This window comes from Sorex araneus, chromosome X (assembly GCF_027595985.1).
Source record: "Sorex araneus isolate mSorAra2 chromosome X, mSorAra2.pri, whole genome shotgun sequence".
Lineage (NCBI taxonomy): Eukaryota > Metazoa > Chordata > Mammalia > Eulipotyphla > Soricidae > Sorex > Sorex araneus.
In genome coordinates this window covers 163170015-163187925 of record NC_073313.1, presented here as the reverse complement: position 1 = coordinate 163187925, position 17911 = coordinate 163170015, and the positions used below count along the sequence as shown (strand labels likewise).

General features: G+C 42.0%; 1 protein-coding gene across 2 annotated transcripts in view; it reads right to left on the bottom strand.

Annotated features, from left to right (window-relative positions):
- The window catches only part of RABGAP1L (RAB GTPase activating protein 1 like), a 401062-nt gene that overhangs the window by 286635 nt on the left and 96516 nt on the right, over positions 1 to 17911 (bottom strand). For both annotated transcript variants that reach the window (XM_055120168.1, XM_055120167.1), the window contains exons 12-13: positions 12755 to 12848; positions 9910 to 10060 (exon numbers count right to left, since the gene is read on the bottom strand). In XM_055120168.1, the coding sequence (XP_054976143.1) occupies positions 9910 to 10060; positions 12755 to 12848 (245 nt within the window). The remainder of the gene's footprint in view (positions 1 to 9909; positions 10061 to 12754; positions 12849 to 17911) is intronic.

Below are 17911 nucleotides of genomic sequence, written 5' to 3'. Positions count from 1 at the left end.
TGTTCCTTGATATTTTCCAGTCAGAAACAAACAACAAAAAAGAACCCAGAATATACAAATCTGACACTTCCTATGTAAATTTTTTTTCTCAATCCCATCAACTGTTATGCATATCATATGTGCTTGTGAAAATTACATTAGCATAAGTTTTCTCACACATTTAAATAAGAAATAGATCAGGATACCAAAATCCATTATTATTATATCATGTTCGTAATGTAATATTATACTGGCAGAAGTAAACCTTGATGCTTATTATGTGCCAGACATTATAATTTTAGTTTACAACAATCCCAGTGAGTACTATATATTATCCCTGCTTTTAAAAAAGGTGAGGGTCAGAATGATAGTACAGCAAGTAGGTACTTGCCTTGCATACAGCCAACCTGGGTTCAATCCCCGGCATCCCATATGGCCTCCGAGTACTGCCAAGAGTGATTCCTGAGTGCAGAGCCAGGAGTAACCCCTAAGCAATGCCAGGTGTGACTCAAAAAGCTAATAATAGGGGCTGGAGTGATAGCACGGCGGGTAGGGCTTTTGCCTTGCGCACAGCCCACCCGGGTTCGATTCCCAGCATTCCATATGGTCCCCAGCACTGCCAGGGGTAATTCCTGAGTGCAGAGCCAGGAGTAACCCCTGTGCATCTCCAGGTGTGACCCAAAAAGCAATAACAAAAAAAAGCTAATAATAATAATAATAATAGCACTGTAGCACTGTCATCCCATTGTTCATCGATTTGCTCAAATGGGTACCAGTAACATCTCCATTGTAAGACTCGTTATTACTATTTTTGGCATATTGGATACTCCATGGGTAGCTTATTATTATTATTAATTTATTTATTTATTTATTGTTAAGGGCTGGAGGATAGCACAACGGTTGGGCATTCGCCTTTCACGCGGCCAACCCAAGTTCAATTCCTCCGCCCCTCTCGGAGAGCCCAGCAAGCTACCGAGAGTATCAAGCCCGCGCGGCAGAGCCTGGCAAGCTACCCGTGTGTATTGGATATGCCAAAAACAGTAACAATAAGTCTCTCAATGAGAGACGTTACTGGTGCCCACTCGAACAAATCGATGAGCAACGGGATAACAGTGACAGTCTATTGTTAAATAATAATAATTTTAAAAGATAAAATTGCATTTTAAAAATTGGGATCACGCCATTAGATCACAAATATAAGGGATGGATAAAAATCCAATCCAAGTCTTTCTCACACCAGCACTTCAATCCTTTAAAAAGAAGTAGCGGAAGCAAGTAAGATAGCTCAGTGGGGTAGAATCACAGGCCTAGATGTACCAGGCCCTGAGCCTGATCTCCAGCACTCCATGCCATCACTACTCAGCACCCCCCAAGGTGACTCTGGTTGACCCCAGCATTACTGGGCAGGAGTAATCCCACCTCAGCAGAGCCTGTCAGAACCATCAAGCCCAGACCGTTGGCCAAGTTTCTCAGGGAGTGAGAACACCTGGGAACATCTGTCACTACTTGGGAACCTCCAACCCCAAAATAGAGAAATGAAGAAATAGTGTATTTGTGTGTAAAGATATACAGATACACTTTTTTTTTTTTGCTTTTGCTTTTTGGGTCACACCCAGCGATGCCCAGGGGTTACTCCTGGCTCTGCACTCAGGAATTACCCCTGGCGGTGCTCAGAGGACCATATGGGATGCTGGGACTCGAACCCAGGTTGGCCGCGTGCAAGGCAAACGCCCTACCCGCTCCAGTCCCATAGATACACTTATTGAAGGTTAAGATTCATTTTTGGGGGCTGAAGTTATAGCACAGTGGGTAGGGCGTTTGCCTTGCACAAGGCCAACCCGGGTTCGATTCCCAGCATCCCATACGGTCCCCTGAGCACAGCCAGGGGTAATTCCTGAGTGCAGAGCCAGGAGTGACCCCTGAGCATCGCTGGGTGTGACCCAAAAAGAAAAAAAAAAAGATTCATTTTTGGAAAAAACAATCTTTCAAGTGGTGTGGGAAACGGTTCATGATGACATTATTTCTGAAAACTTAACAATAAAAGTTCATTTTGATTTTAATCAAATCTGAAGGATTTGTTATATCATCCCCGAGTGATTTAATGTATATTAAATCACTCCTTAAAAAGCACAGGGCTGCGGGAGCTGTGACTGAGATCTCCAAGCCCACTCGGGGTGGGATTGGGACTCCTCCCGCCATTTCCCAAGTTTACCAGTAGCCTGGCAGTCACATCTACAAATTGCCACTAGCACCATATAATATCATCAACAGCCAAGATCCAGAGACTCAGAAATAAAGCTCCTGGGAGAGAGCAACATAGGCCTCACCCGTGAGTGAATATGCTCTATAATCGCATTCTAAATTTTAGAATTCCTGGAGCATACAGCTGCAAATCCAGCCGTGCAACCTCTCATACTCTACACCATTTATGGACCAAGAGTAGCACACATTTGATTGGGTTTAACAAATATGTTTGTAACCTCTTATACAAGGGCATAATGGCTCCAGGATGAAATCCAATAATCTTCACACACTTCCCTCTTATGGTGGTGGGAAGGTGCAAAGGTGGTGGGATTGGTATCTGAATATTAAATATAATGAATTATTGTGAATAACTTTATAAAAAGTAAATTAAATTAAAAAGCACAGGGGTATCGTCTAATATTATAGATGGTAATGCAAGTTTAATCTAATAGTAGAGAAATTTGCAATGAAATTATATAAAGCAGTAATCTACAGGCTTGATAAATGATATCACACAGGCCAAGTAATTACTAAAATAACAGACAATGGGGCTGGAGTGATAGCACAGTGGGTAGGGCGTTTGCCTTGCACGTGGCCGACCTGGGTTCGATTCCCAGCATCCCTTAGGGTCCCCTGAGCACCACCAGGGGTAATCCCTGAGTGCATGATGCAGGAGTGACCCATGGGCATCCCCGAGTGTGACCAAAAAAAAAAAAAAAAGCAAAAATAAATAAATAAAAATAACACACAAGGTTCTGTAAAGTTCTACAAAATTTAAGTTCCATTAAAATATAAACTTCCCAGGGCTGGAGAGATAGCACAGCGGGTAGGGCGTTTGCCTTGCACGAGGCCGACCCGGGTTCAAATCCCAGCATCCCATATGGTCCCCTGAGCATGGCCAGGGGTAATTCCTGAGTGCAGAGCCAGGAGTAACCCCTGTGCATCGCTAGGTGTGACCCAAAAAGCAAAATATATATATATATACATATATATATATACATATATATAAACTTCCCTATGTCCAATGACTCATGACATGTGAGTATGTGATGATGCCCAGGGCTCCTTGAGCCAACAATTAAAACTGTGTTCTCAGGGCAGAAGCTCCCACGTCTCCTTGTTTCTGTAGGAGCCAGAGCTGTAGATGTAACAGCTCTTCTGACAGGGGCCCCCTGTCTGTCCGAACTCAAGCTCATATGAATCTGGACTAGAGATTTTTACTCTTTTTAAACCTCTAGCACTTTATAGTCATTTCTTACCAGTCAAAAATATTAAAAGTCAGGGCTGGAGCGATAGCACAGTGGGGAGGGCGTTTGCCTTGCAGGTGCCCGCCCGGGTTTGATTCCCAGCATCCCATATGGTCCCCTGAGCACCACCAGGAGTAATTCCTAAGTGCAAAGCCAGGAGTAACCCCTGTGCATAGCCAGGTGTGACCCAAAAAAAAAAAAAATATATATATATATATATATATATATATATATATATAAAGACCAGAGAGTATAATTGCTCATTTTATAATCCCAGTACTTTCTGTTCAATACTATTCTCCTGCCTTGACCTCTTGACCTACTAAAGTTCAGGGTGACTTAATCTACATGCCCCACCATCCCTTGAAAAATCTCTAAGACAGTAATTCTTCCTAGCCATTAACTTCTACTGATGCCCTGGCAAAAACAACAGAGGCTAATACAGCAGGACCTGCTGCTCAAATGAACCCACTGCTGTAACTCTCTCCAACAAGCTAAGTCCTTGGGTGCTTCATACTTTACTAGTGTTAAGTACATCCTAACATAGTGTAAAGCTTCAGTTTAGAAAGTGAAGAAAACCAGAATAAGTAAATGCCTATATGAATAAAACAGCAAATGACCTTGGATCCTTCCTGAGAAGGACAAAAGGAAATTGCACCTATTACCCAGTTTATGTCAGGTCCTGTTCCAGGCATGGTTTATCCATAAAGAACAAAACAGCTATGGTCGCTAGTTTCCCATTCTGTCACTTTATATTCCACAGATGAGTGCAATCTTCCTATGTCTGTCTCTCTCTTTTTGGCCCATTTCACTTAGCATGATACTTCACAAGTTGATCCACTTATATGCAAATTTCATGACTTCATTTTTTCTAACAGCTGCATAATATTCCATTGTGTAGATGTACCAAAGTTTTTTTAACCAGACATCTGTTCTCGGGCACTCGGATATTTTCCAGATTCTGGCTATTGTAAACAAGTGCTGCAATGAACATTAGAGTGCAGCTGTCATTTCCACTGTACTTTTTTTGCCTCTCCAGGATATATTGTCAGGAGTGGTATTGCTGGGTGAAATGGAAGCTCAATTTCTAATTTTTTTTTTTTGGCCTTTTGGGTTACACCCAGTAATGCACAGGGGTTACTCCTGGTTCATGCACTCAGGAATTACTCCTGGCGGTGCTGGGGGACCATATGGGATGCTGGGAATCGAACCGGGGTTGGCTGAGTGCAAGGCAAACACCCTACCCACTTTGCTATCGCTCCAGCCCCTCAATTTCTAATTTTTTGAGAAGCATCCATACTGTTTTCCAAAAGGGCTGAACCAGTCGGCATTCCCACCAGCAGTGTAGGAGAGTCACTTTCTCCCCACATCCACACCAACAGCAGTTGCTTTTGTCCTTTTAGATGTGTGCCAGTCTCTCTGCTATGGTCCATAGTCCCCTGGCATCTGGAGTCTCCTTGAGGAAGTATCACTGTGATAGCCCTGCCTCAGAAGCAACGACTGGTAAGTGGCATAATGAAGTTACCAAATCAAATATGGGTAGAGGGTCTCTTTGATATCAGGTGCCGTGAATTCTATACATATAGAGATTTTGAGCTATGCCTCCTGGTAGTTTGTAGTAGTGCAAACCAGTAAGCAATGACTAACTTTTAAAGTGTTACTGAGCATAAACTTTTAATATATGTGCACTTTCCATTATTTTTATTATACACAGTGCTATTATGCTAATACAGACATTGTAAAAAGAAAACGCAAACGAAATGTTTAAAAAGCAGAACAAAGGAACAGTCAAAATCAAAAGAAAATACATCTTTGAACTGAAGTTACCAGAGAAGGGTGCAGAGAGACTGGGAAGGTGTAGAGGGCAGTGGTGGAGGGAGATTTGTATTTTTGCTGATAGGTGTGAGGTCATAACAAGTATTCTGAAGGAGCATAAAATGTACTCATAATAGTCTTATAAATCAAAATTACCTCAATAAATATTTTTAGTTGTGTATAATTCTTCTGGGCTGGAGCGATAGCACAGTGGGTAGGGCATTTGCCTTGCACACGGCCAACCCGGGTTCGATTCCTCCACCCCTCTCAGAGAGCCCAGCAAGCTACTGAGAGCATCCCACCCGCACGGCAGAACCTGGCAAGCTCCCTGTGGCATATTCGATATGCCAAACACAGTCACAACAAGTCTCACCATGGAGACGTTACTGGTGCCCGCTCGAGCAAATGGATGAGCAATGGGATGACAGTGATATAGTGATAATTTTTCTATTGAAATAAATTTCACATAACATAAAATTCACTGTTTTGAAGTACAATTCGGTAGTGTTTAGTATTTCACAAGGCCATGCAACTGTCATCGCTAATTTCAGAACACTGACATCACCCTAGATGTCAGCATAATGTCAGCAGTGCTTCCCAGTTTCTAGCCCATTTCCAGCCTACTCTCCGTCTCTGAGGATTTACTGTTCTGAACACTTCATATATAGAATCCTACATGATGTGTCCTTAGTTTTTAACTCAGTTGTTTAGCAACTCATGGGATCACTTGGAAACTTGCTTGCAACCAGTTTTGATTCATGATCGTAATCATTCTCTGCACAAACACGTCTCACAGACACCCAAGCAGAGAGACCTCACTTTCATATTCATAGTCAATTATTTTGCTGAAATTTGACTAGAAGTTACCCATTTTCTCAAAGTATGCTTATATCAGTTATCAGATTTTTATGTTATTAGTAATTGGTCCCAAATTCTGCAACTTTTTATCCAAGTTTTAAATAGACTAAAATATCTGATACCTGACTGTTTAGATTTAAAGAGTTTTCATAATAACTGGACAGGAACAATAGCACAGTGGGTAGGGCATTTGCCTTGCATGCGGCTGACCCAGGTTCGATTCCTCCATTCGATCCCAGCAAGTTACCAAGAGTATCCCGCCCGCACAGTAGAGCCTGGCAAGCTCCCCGTGGCATATTCGATATGCCAAAAACAGTAACAAGTCTCACAGAGGAGACGTTATTGATGCCCACTTGAGCAAACAACGATGAACAATGGGACAACAGTGCTACAGTACTTCATAATAACGTATGCATGTGTTCAGTGACAAAAACCATGTTTAAATTGACAAGTGTTCCAAATGTCCTTCTTCATATCATGCATTTGTTTCCAAAAGCAATACCTTTGTCATTCAATATCAGAACACTATTATATATTATTGGATCCTATCCAAAAGGATAGTCATGTTTATTTTTTAATATCTTTACATATACTGTCCTGTGACTGTGATCTTTTTGCCGAGCCAGTAATAGAAGTCAGTTAGTACCCCGGAGGCAACTGAACCACTTTGGACACGAGCGGCGCCCCCAAAATGCCTCCAAACTGTGTGCTGGGAGCTTCTGGCCCAGGCGCTGCCGGCAGGGTATGGTCTTTTCTCTCTCAACTCTTTCTTTTTGAACGCAGCGAGGCTATAGCCGGTTTTTAGACTCTACAGGAAGCCCGGGATAGCCGATGGGCGGGACTTCCGGATCCGCCCTGTGCCGGCCGACATTTAAGCACAGAGCCATGTGGGGACACTCCTTTGCCGCCCCGCGCGAGATCGACCCCGGAGTGATGCGAGTGATGCAATTACCAAAAGAATTTTCCTTGGACTTCATATAGAAATCCAAAACCTGCGATAGCAGCCGCGTGACCTAATATCTCTTGATTGTCAGCAACGTGTAAATGTCCCTTTTTGGCAGGGCTTAACGTGGGGGGAAACTCCAAACAATAGTACTAAGTTTTTTGTTAAAGGGTAAAAGATTGTAGCGATAGAATTTTAGGCAGAATTTTCCCTGGACTTTATATAGAAACCCAAAACCGCGCGGCCGCGGCAGCCTAATGTCATCTAATCATCAGCAATATGAAATGGTTCCTTTGTAATGGGTTGGACTTTGGGGGGACCATAATAGGGTTAAAGTTTGTAGCGACGTGTAATTTCTGGCTGTACTTTCCCTGGACTTTATACAGAAATTCAAAGCCGCGAGGCTGCTGCCATGGCCGCGCAACCTATTGTCATTTAATCATCACCAATATGAAATGGTTCCCTTTTAACGGGTCGGACTTTGGTGGGATATCCTAACAAGAATAGTAAGTCTTTTGCTGAAATATTGAAGGCCACCAAAGTGGTAGCCATCTCTATAGACTGAACTAAGCCATATCCCCATGCCGGCTGAGAAGAAATATCCTTTCTCGGGAAGAAACGCGGCATGGCGTTAACCATAGTATGATGTCCATTAAGCTGACACGGACCTGGTGGTGTGGGAATGGGACACAAGGGAATAAATTATTATGTACTTGGAACAGCGGGACGCTGGTGGAATCTCGAGCCGGGGCCGAGACCAGCGTATTACTTTTGGTTCCAGAAACTGCTTGCAGACATTCTACCAGACTATCAACTAAGCCAGAGCCCCACGCCGGCTGATGACGAGAAATAACCATCTCTTTTGGTTTGTTTTCCCTTTGTCAGGCAGCGTGGTGATTACTGAACAGGCGTGATCTCGGTGGCGCGGGACGAGGGGGGAAAAAAATAGAAAAGTTATGTAACAAACAGCGGGACTTAATATCTCTACATTCTCAGCAATGGAGAGCCATCAAAGGCTTCCTTGACAGTGGGACTGTCTTCTCTTTTTTTGGGGGAAACCCTAGCAACAATAGTGAATTATGTGTTGAAACATGGACTGTAACCAAGATAAAGCGTAAACGAAGTGAAACTTATCACTTACAAGGGCGGGGACTGGGGGGGCGGGAGGGGGCGGGAGGTATAATGGGGTGGTTGGTGATGGAATATGGGCACGGGTGAAGGGAAGGGTGTTTGAGTACTGTATAACTGACATAATCCTGAGAACTTTGTAACCCTCCACATGGTGATTCAATAAAATTTAAATTAAAAAAAAAAAAAGAAGTCAGTTAGTGTGCCTCTGTGGGTCAATAACTCCCCACAGACTGAGTCGCTCTCCTGTGCCAAACAGGTATCTTTTTAAGGTACTCATCCCTGCCTACGGGGATTAAATATACTTTGTCTAGTACCTGCCAGAAAATGGAGTTGTTTTAAAGTGAATGTGAGTGTGGTACCACTATTACTGTTTTCCAAATACTCAAGGCACACCTGCAGTCACCCCAAAGGGACAAGTGGTCATGGGTCAAAGAATCTAGTGCGATATCAACACCACAGCGCAGAAACTACTGGTGTTTTAATAGCCTTTTGTGTATACAGCTGAAAAATGTAAATAAAACTTGCTCATTTCAGGCCTCAATTTAAAAAATGTGAATTTTCATCAATGAATCATCATGAAAAACTGTAAAGTTGGTTTTTTTTTTAACTGAATTTAGCAGTGACTAAATATACTGAGTACTCAGAAAATATTTGTGGGAAAAGGCAAAGAAGGAAGGAAGAGAAGGGGGAACTGGAGAGATAAAAGTGATACATCTTGGAGCCCAATCAAAAGTACAGCAAGTAGGGTGCTTGCCTTGCATGCAGCTGACACAGGTTTGATCTTTGGCATCCCATATGGTCCCCAGAGACCTACCATGAGTAAGCCCTGAGCGCAGAGCCAGGAGTCATCCCTGAGCACCGCTGCTTGTGACCCAGAAACAAAATCAAAACCCCCCAAAAGTGATATGTCTTGAACAAAGTCTGTCACCCAAAACCTCATTTTGATATGGTTTTATCAGTAACGTGTTTTTTTACATCTGTGACTTAAGAATAGATGAAGAAATGAGAAACTGACATTTAAGAAACCTGGGAAAGAGGATTGCCTTTCCTATGTCCTACAGTTAGCTGTCTGGACCTAAGCAAAAGAAGCAGCTCCGGACTCAGGGACTCCTGACAGACTAAAGTCCTGGCAGCTGTACATCATGGAAGTGTAAGGGCTACCGAGGCCTATCCATTACAGGGCTCCTGAAGGAGTAAGGTCCTGGCAGCTGTACCTCATGTACTAAGTGTAAGGGGTACAGAGGCAAAGGGGGCCTTTCCATTTCAGGGTTCCTGACAGAGCAAGGTCCTGGAAGCTGTACATCATGGAAGTGTAAGGGCTACATACACAAAGGGGGAATTTCCATTTCAAACAAATCTGATGTTAAAATTACACCAAAGGACAATTATACCGCGCACAAGCATATATATCTCATACAAGATTGAGGGTCAGAAAATCTTTGAAAGACAATCTTCCAATTTGGAGAACAGTTATATCACGTTATCTGACAGAACAAAATGAAAGCCAAAGGAAAGCCAAGACGACCTCAGTATGCTGCCTCCACAATGAAACAAGTGTCCAGAACAAAAGGCAGGATTACTCACTGCAGGGCAGTAATACGGCTTTTAAAAGAAATCCAAAGTATTTAAGATGTGCTACGGAAAACCAAGTTTCAAATGTTGTCCCATAAAAATATAAAAAACCATCCTTACCTTTGTGATGAGAAGTCGGTATTTATCCAGCATTGCCTCGTTGTCATGGCAATTTGCTAATAATTGCCACACCTCTGCCCTCAATGCTTCGGGGACCCCGCTCCTCACCAGAGTGGAGAGCCCTTTTGGCCGTACGCTAAGATTATTGTGCCTGAGGAAACAAAAAAATAAGGCATATTCCTTAATTACTGATATTATGTATAATATACATGTGTATATATGTTAACTTTTTTATTGACTCACTATGAGATAGACCATTACAAAGCTGTTCATGATTGGATTTCAGTCATACAATATTCCAACACCCATCCCTCCACCAGCACATTTCCCAGAATATGGATAGTATTAATTGTTGACTAAAAAAATGCAACCTGGGGCTGGAGCAATAGCACAGCGGGTAGGGCGTTTGCCTTGCACGCACCCGACCCGGGTTCTAATCCCAGCATCCCATATGGTCCCCTGAGCACCGCCAGGGGTAATTCCTGAGTGAAGAGCCAGGAGTAACCCCTGTGCATCGCCGGGTGTGACCCAAAAACCAAAAAAAAAAAAAAAAAAAAAAAAAAAAAAAAAAAAAATGCAACCTATTTAAAGAGAAAAATGAAGTGGGGGAGAGGCATGAAATAATAGTTGGGCTTAAGCTCAGTGATTATCTTCAATATTGTTTTTTCAATTTCTACTAGTGAGCCATGATATTTCACCATCAAAGAATGAAATAAATTTTTTCCTTCCTCTTATTTATTATTAGCAATGCCAGAGATAAATTCAAGAACTTCATGCATACTAGACATGTGCTCTACCACTTAAGTTATCACCCTGAACCTTCTCTAAATTATCCTATGAACTTACTCATAACAACAAATGTTTTAAGTACTAACATCCAAGCTATACTTTAAGGCATAAAAAGATAAATCTAAATCCAGTGATAACCGGTAAGCTGGCTAATGGTATATGTAGGGTAGAGAATGGGATAAAGGGAAGCTGATAGTAGATTAGAGGCCTACTAGACCTGGTCTGAACCTCTACATTCTGACCAAAAGTGCTCCCCCCAAAATACCAAGACCTAGGGCTGGAGTGGTACTATAGCACGCAGGGCGCTTGCCTTGCATGCGGTTGACCCAGGACCCCATATGGTTCCCTAACTCCATCAGGAGTGACCCCTGAGGCAGGGCCAGGAGGAAGCCCTCATAATTTACTAATATATGACAGTCAGAGTATCTTTTTTAAAATCTTATTTGTAAAAAATATAGACATAATAAAAAAAACACTCAGAATTGTAAAGTAATGGTTTTGGTTTAAAAAAATAAAAGGCTGAGGAGGTACAGTGCCACTCGACAGGTCTACCTGTACCTGCAGGTGAGTGCATCAGCAGCCTTAATGTGCCTTCAGGATTTCTGATACCCCAAAATTGCCACTGTGCCTCTGGCCAGACCCCAACAACTCTGGACCAAGTTTCCCGAGAAATTAAATCACCAAACACTAAATGTGTGGGAATCATGCCCACAAACCACCCCTGGCTCAGCTACACAAGCTCACTTATAGGTCTTGCTTCAGAGACCCATAAATATATCCTGAAAGAGATCAAAATCAGGCCAATTTAGCACATTAACGGTCACGATTCAGAGACTCACAAATGAATCTCAGGAGAGAACCGCACGCCGAAGAGATGTCTCCCCACCCCATGCCAGGCTGATTTCACAGGGGCACCTCAGCGGGGGGGAAGCATGTGTGTCCCTCCACCTGCCCCAGATGAACCCTGGCAGCCGCAAACTTCCAGAACCCAATCACCGCCACGCTTACGGCCGACCTTCACAGGCTTATCCCAAGTCCCCATGAATGTGAATGAATCTTCTGAAAAACCCAGGTATGCAGGACCAGTGACTGGAAACTCCAGGCTTCACAGGGTCGGGGATGGTAGACCTCCCCCCATGTCCCCACCCTTCCAGTTCCCTGGCAGTCACGTTCAAGACCTGCCTCTGGGTGCCATTTAAGTGCATTAACAGCCATGTTTCAGAGGTTCACAAATGAATCTTGCAAGAGAACAGCCTGCCACAGAGATGCCTCTGGACCCCAAATATTTTTTAAAAATTTAGAATTCCAGGAGCATGTCCCCACTTTCGTGGCCGCATGACAGCTCATACTATCCGTAACAAGCAATACAAAATAAATTGTTTATCATGTGCCTTGAGTGGTGTTGGGAAAATTTGAAATAATGGTGGTGGGAAGGTGTAATGGTGATGGGATTAGTGTTGAAATGTTGAATGTAAACAACATTTCACATTCAACAACATTCAATAAAAGTTGAATTATTGTGAACAACTTTATTAAAATAAAATTTAAAAATTAAAAAAATAACAGGTTGAGTTTATAATCAATAATGAAATAGGAAAGGTCTATGCCCTTTTTAGCAGTAACAAACTTAGGGACTATTTTAGTAGATTTTTATATGAGGAGTCAATAAAACAAATTAATATCTGAATAAAATAATAAATGTATCTTCCAGACATAGGTATAATAAGAGTATACTGGGTAAAAGACATAATGAATAGCCATGAAATATTTTAGTATATTAAAATACTTATGCGGGGCTGGAGTGATAGCACAGCAGGGAGGGCGTTTGCCTTGCACATGGCTGACCTGGGTTCGATCCCCACTGTCCCATATGGCCCCCTGAGCACCACCAGGAGTAATTCCTGAATGCAGAGCCAGGAGTACCCCTGAATATCATTGGGTGTGACCCAAAAAGCAAAAATAAAATACTTATGCAAGTACATATAAGGATAAGCTTAATACAACTAATCAGAAAATATGTAAGCAAAAATGTTGAATAAGCAAAAAGCAAGCTTACCATCTTCCTAGCAATTCTCCCCAAGAATCCAGGATCTTCTCAGGACAATCCTTAGACACGTCACCTGTCCCGCTTGAGAGTTCATTATCACTTTCTGAAGAAACAAAAACAAAACCAGCACTGTACTATGCTATTTAGACTATAGAGCAAGAAATATGACTAGTATTAAATAAAGCAAACAACATTGTTTATTTCATTACAATTGCTGCAAAAAAAGTAAAAACAGAAATTAGATAGGATAAAAGAAATAAAACGAGACTCTGGAGACCAAAGAACAGAAAAAATACATTAAAAGGTACAAACAGTAAATGGTAAAGAGCAGAGAAGAGAAAATGGAACCATATATGCAAACGGCTAACTTGGGTTTTGAAAAAGCAACTGTAAACCATTCTACAAAGGCCTAAGAGGGGAGGGGGCAAGATGGACAAATTATAAAGAGCTGGAATAGCTTCTTGGCGACCAATTCTGACATCACAAGATTCATTACTCTCTAGCATTACATCAAAGATTTATGTCAGGCATTTCTCTCTAGCTAACCAAGTGTTTCCCCCTTTAGGATATTCTATTAAGCCATATATATTATAACCATCTGTTTGCTTCTATCTCTTTCCTCATCACACTCTTTTTTTTTTTGCTTTTCGGGTCACACCCAGCGATGCACAGGGGTTCCTCCTGGCTCTGCACTTAGGAATTACTCCTGGCGGTGCAGGGGGACCATATGGGATGCTGGGAATCAAACCCAGGTCAGCCGCGTGCAAGGCAAACACCCTATCCACTGTACTATCGCTCCAGCCCCACTTCATCACACTCTTGACCTTCTTGATCATGAGGTCTTTTTGGAGGTCTTTTTGGAGGTTATTGTTGCAGGGTCCACTGCTGGCGGGGGGCACCCAGCACCATATATCAAACCCAGGCCTCACATACAAGGCATGTGTTCTACCACGTGAGCCAAATCTCAGCCCAGAGACTTTTCTTTTTGTGCTCCCAGTGCCCATATTAATACTTGGACATGAAGAGTTAAATGTTTCATAAACAATTGGAGTAGAAGTACATATAAGTAAGAGGAGAAAGGAAATTTCTTTACAACTAGAAAACAAATGTATGCTTTAAAATCAGTGACCGTTAGTCTATGAGCATCTGTGTGCATATCTGGGTAACTGGGAACCAGATTCATTCAATCACTCACAACACATGAAGCTCAGAGACAAAGTCCCCGAATGGAAACCTAGTTCCACCATTCACTGGCCATAATTACTTCCTGGCCAAGGAACTTCTGTATTTTTGCTGCCAGTTTCTAAAGCAGGAACAATAATGGCATCTACTTAAGTAGTTGTAAGAATTAAATTGCTCTACATAAAGAACCCGGGTTCGATTCCTCTGTCCTTCTCGGAGAGCCCGGCAAGCTACCGAGAGTATCCCGCCCGCACGGCAGAGCCTGGCAAGCTCCCCATGGCATATTCGATACGCCAAAAACATTCACAACAAGTCTCACAATGGAGATGTTACTGGTGCCCACTAGAGGAAATCGATAAGCAATGGGATGACAGTGCTACAGTGCTACATAAAGGAAATATAAAATCAGGGCAAATTAGCACAAGAATCTCATTTTTTCTATTCAACACTAATAAAATTAAAAGCTGGAATAAACTAATAAAATAAAATTAAGTACTAATGAAATTAAAAGCTGGAAAGCCAGCACATGTAAAATCCGACTACTGGGGATTTTTAGAGATTTTCCCTTTTATTCTTTTCAAATACATCCTTGCTGAAGATAACACAGGCAGCCTCAAGTTATAAATTCTGTTAGATACACTGGAAAGAAAAAAAGAAAACTTCATTAATCATGCAAAACTTAATGGAGGATGGTCTGTAAATGTGTCAGGAGACCGGTCACCTAGAACAGAAGTGTACAACCAAGTACAAAAGTGATTTGTTTAGTAATAAACAGTGTCATTTTGAACATAAAAAGCAATAACCACAATATTTGAATATAATCTCTCATTTCTCACAGTGAAAGTTACAATACACATGTTCTATATGATATACAAATATAAATCAGAAAAGGTCACCCTTCAATTATGAGATGTTATAGTACTTCCCGCTGTCAAAATATGATTTATTCTGAGAGAAGATTCAAGACCACAAACTGCACGATCTCCCTCCAAGTAAATCATCACTGTCATTCTAAATCTAATTACAGGTATCTTATGTATAATTCCTGCAGTTGCTAAGTCTAAGTGATTAATAAAAATGAATCGCTAATCACTGAAACCTGTCAACCATACTCAAGAGAACCAGAGCAGTAAATAAGCCTTACCTGAAGGACAATTAGCAACGTTAAATTGCTTCTTATTCATAAGTACATTCTTTTGTGTGTGCTACATTTTACTATTTTTCTGGGATACTAATGACAACTACAACCTATTTATAGTTTGTATTTTATATTTCAGCTTTTTGAAAATGCATTTTCATTTTCTGTCCATTTTCCTTTCACTTAAAGCACTTTTCCATATATTTCTTTTCCCCCTTTGTCACTGTAATGATAGGGATAAGTGCCTAGCAAAAACTTGGGGAGAAAAAAAGGAGTTCAGCATAAACCAGATTGGTAGTTCAAAGAGATAAATACAGGGTGAGACTCCTGTATCGGTTAGGGAATGGCAGGTACTCTCCTGAAACCTAAATTTCCTGGAATCACCCAAGATTCCAACCTTGGAAGCAAATTCTTCTCTAAGTCTGAAGTCTGCTATGCTATTTTCTGCTCACTAATGTACACACCACCTAACGTCCATTAACAGATTTTTAACACAAAAATATGCTGTTCTTGTCTGAAACTACCATTTCAAATATATTTCCCTTCATTAAACAAATATTTACTTAACACTTGCCACACACGAGCAATGTAAACTCGGAAAAAAAGAATTAAATACCATCTGCCCCACAAGAAAGCGCACTCTAGAAGGTGAGAGAAATGAATAAAAAGAACCATTTTTATGAGAAAGTCATTTACAGTGATGTGTTCGAAGTACCAACAAAAGTGGCCAAACTCTTTCGGCATCTCTATCGAAAGCCATGACGCCTAAAGTGATAGAGAAAAAGATAACGAGAGAGAGAGAGAAAGAGAGAGAGAGAGAGAGAGAGAGAGAGAGAGAGAGAGAGAGAGAGAGAGAGAGAGAGAGAGAGAGAGAGAGAGAGAGAGAGAGAGAGAGAGAGAGAGGAGAGAGGTGGCTGCCATGGAGGCAGGCTGGGATGGGGGGTGGCTTGAAGGGGTGGGAGGGAACCAGGGGACATTGGTGCTGGGAAATTACACTGGTGGAGGGATGGGTGTTGGAACACTGTAGGACTGAAACGCAATCATGAACAATTCTGTAATGCTCTATCTCGTGGTGATTCAATTTAAAAAATAAAAGTAATGAAATAAAAGAAATAAAAATAAAAAGTGGTCAATCTGCTTCTACATAAAAGGGAAGATTTCTGGGTAGTGCGTGCATGGGGAGAAGGGGGAGGTATTGAGGAAGGAGAGAAAGAATTTAATTCAGCTAGCACCTAGCTAGACATGGATAAGGAAGACTAAGGCAGTTAACATTTGAGTCCTGAGCTGAAAATTGATTAGGAAAAGGTAGTGAACTAAAGTTCTGAAGAAATTAACTTGCAAACACTGAACAACAGTGTCAGTGGCTCTGAAAAACGTCCATCTGAGAGAATGCTTTATAAGTACCTCATCTATAGGAAGCAATCAATCAATTACAGTATGTCTTTTTAATGTACTGAGAAACAATATTTAAGAGATTAGCTACATTAAATCTATACATAGTTCCTGCCTTTGAGGAATTTATAGTCTACTAGAAAATATGAAATGGATATGCGAACAGAGCAAAATAATTCCTACTTCCTAGGAAGTAGGAGGTCAAGGGTTGTAGCGGGATTGCAGTAAAGAAGCCTCAGATTAGAATACCTAAGCTAAAGCAACACAAGCAACACACAATAAATTTAAAACTGAGCTTTAACGTTCTCCAAAAGCAAGACAGGGTGGGCCAGAGCGATAGTATAGCGGGGAGGGCGTTTGCCTGCACGCAGCCAACCCAGGTTCAATCCCTGCATCCCATATGGTCCCCAGCACCGCCAGGAGTAATTCCTGAGTGCAGAGCCAGGAGTAACCCCTGTGCATCTCCAGGTGTGACCCAAAAAGAAAAAAAAAAAAAGCAAGACAAAGAAGAAAAAGAGCAAAGGCCTCCATATATAACTCTTACTAATAGGATGTTTAGAAAGTATTTCACTGAGATATTCCTTTTCCTAAGCTAGATGAGCAATTTATCTCTTAAGTCTTTACATGCGAATATCCTGGGTTTGATCCCTGGTAGGACATATGATCCCCTGAGTTCTTCCAGGAGTTATCCCTCATTTCAGAGGCTGAAGCAAGCCCTGAGCACCGCAAGGTATGGCCAAAAAACAAACAAAATGCTTTAGGGTAAACCAGAGCAATCTCTCTCAGGTGTGGGATATAAAGAAACCAAGTAGTGAAGTGACAAATGCCCAAAGATAATAGAAATGGAAGCTTACCAGGGGAAGGAAAGGGGGGTGGGGCAGAAGGGAGGACAGGGAGGGAAGGTGGACACTGATACAACGGTGGAGGGAGGTGCTACAATGTGTTTTGCATAAAACCCTATCATTAACAGTATTGTAAATCACAGCACCTTAAATTAAATTTTTTTTTAAATATTCAACAGGGGCCTGAGCAATGGTGCAGTGGGTAGGCCGTTTGCCTTACACACAGCTAACTTGGGTTCAATCCCCAGCATCCCATGTAGTCCCGCAAGCACTGTGAGGTGCAATTCCTGAGTGCAGAGCCAGGTGTAACCCCTGAGCATCAACAGGTATGACCCAAAAAGCAAATTTAGTAATAATAATGTAGCACTATAGCGCTGCCGTCCCGTTGTCCATCGATTTGCTCGAGCGGGCACCAGTCACGTCTCCATGGTGAGACTTGTTACTGTTTTTGGCATATTGAATATGCCACGGGGAGCTTGCCAGGCTCTGCCGTGCGGGCGAGATACTCTCGGTAGCTTGCTGGGCTCTCCAAGAGGGACGGAGGAATCAAACCCAGGTTGGTCTCATGCAAGGCAAACGCCCTACCCACTGTGCTATCGCTCCAGTCCTAAT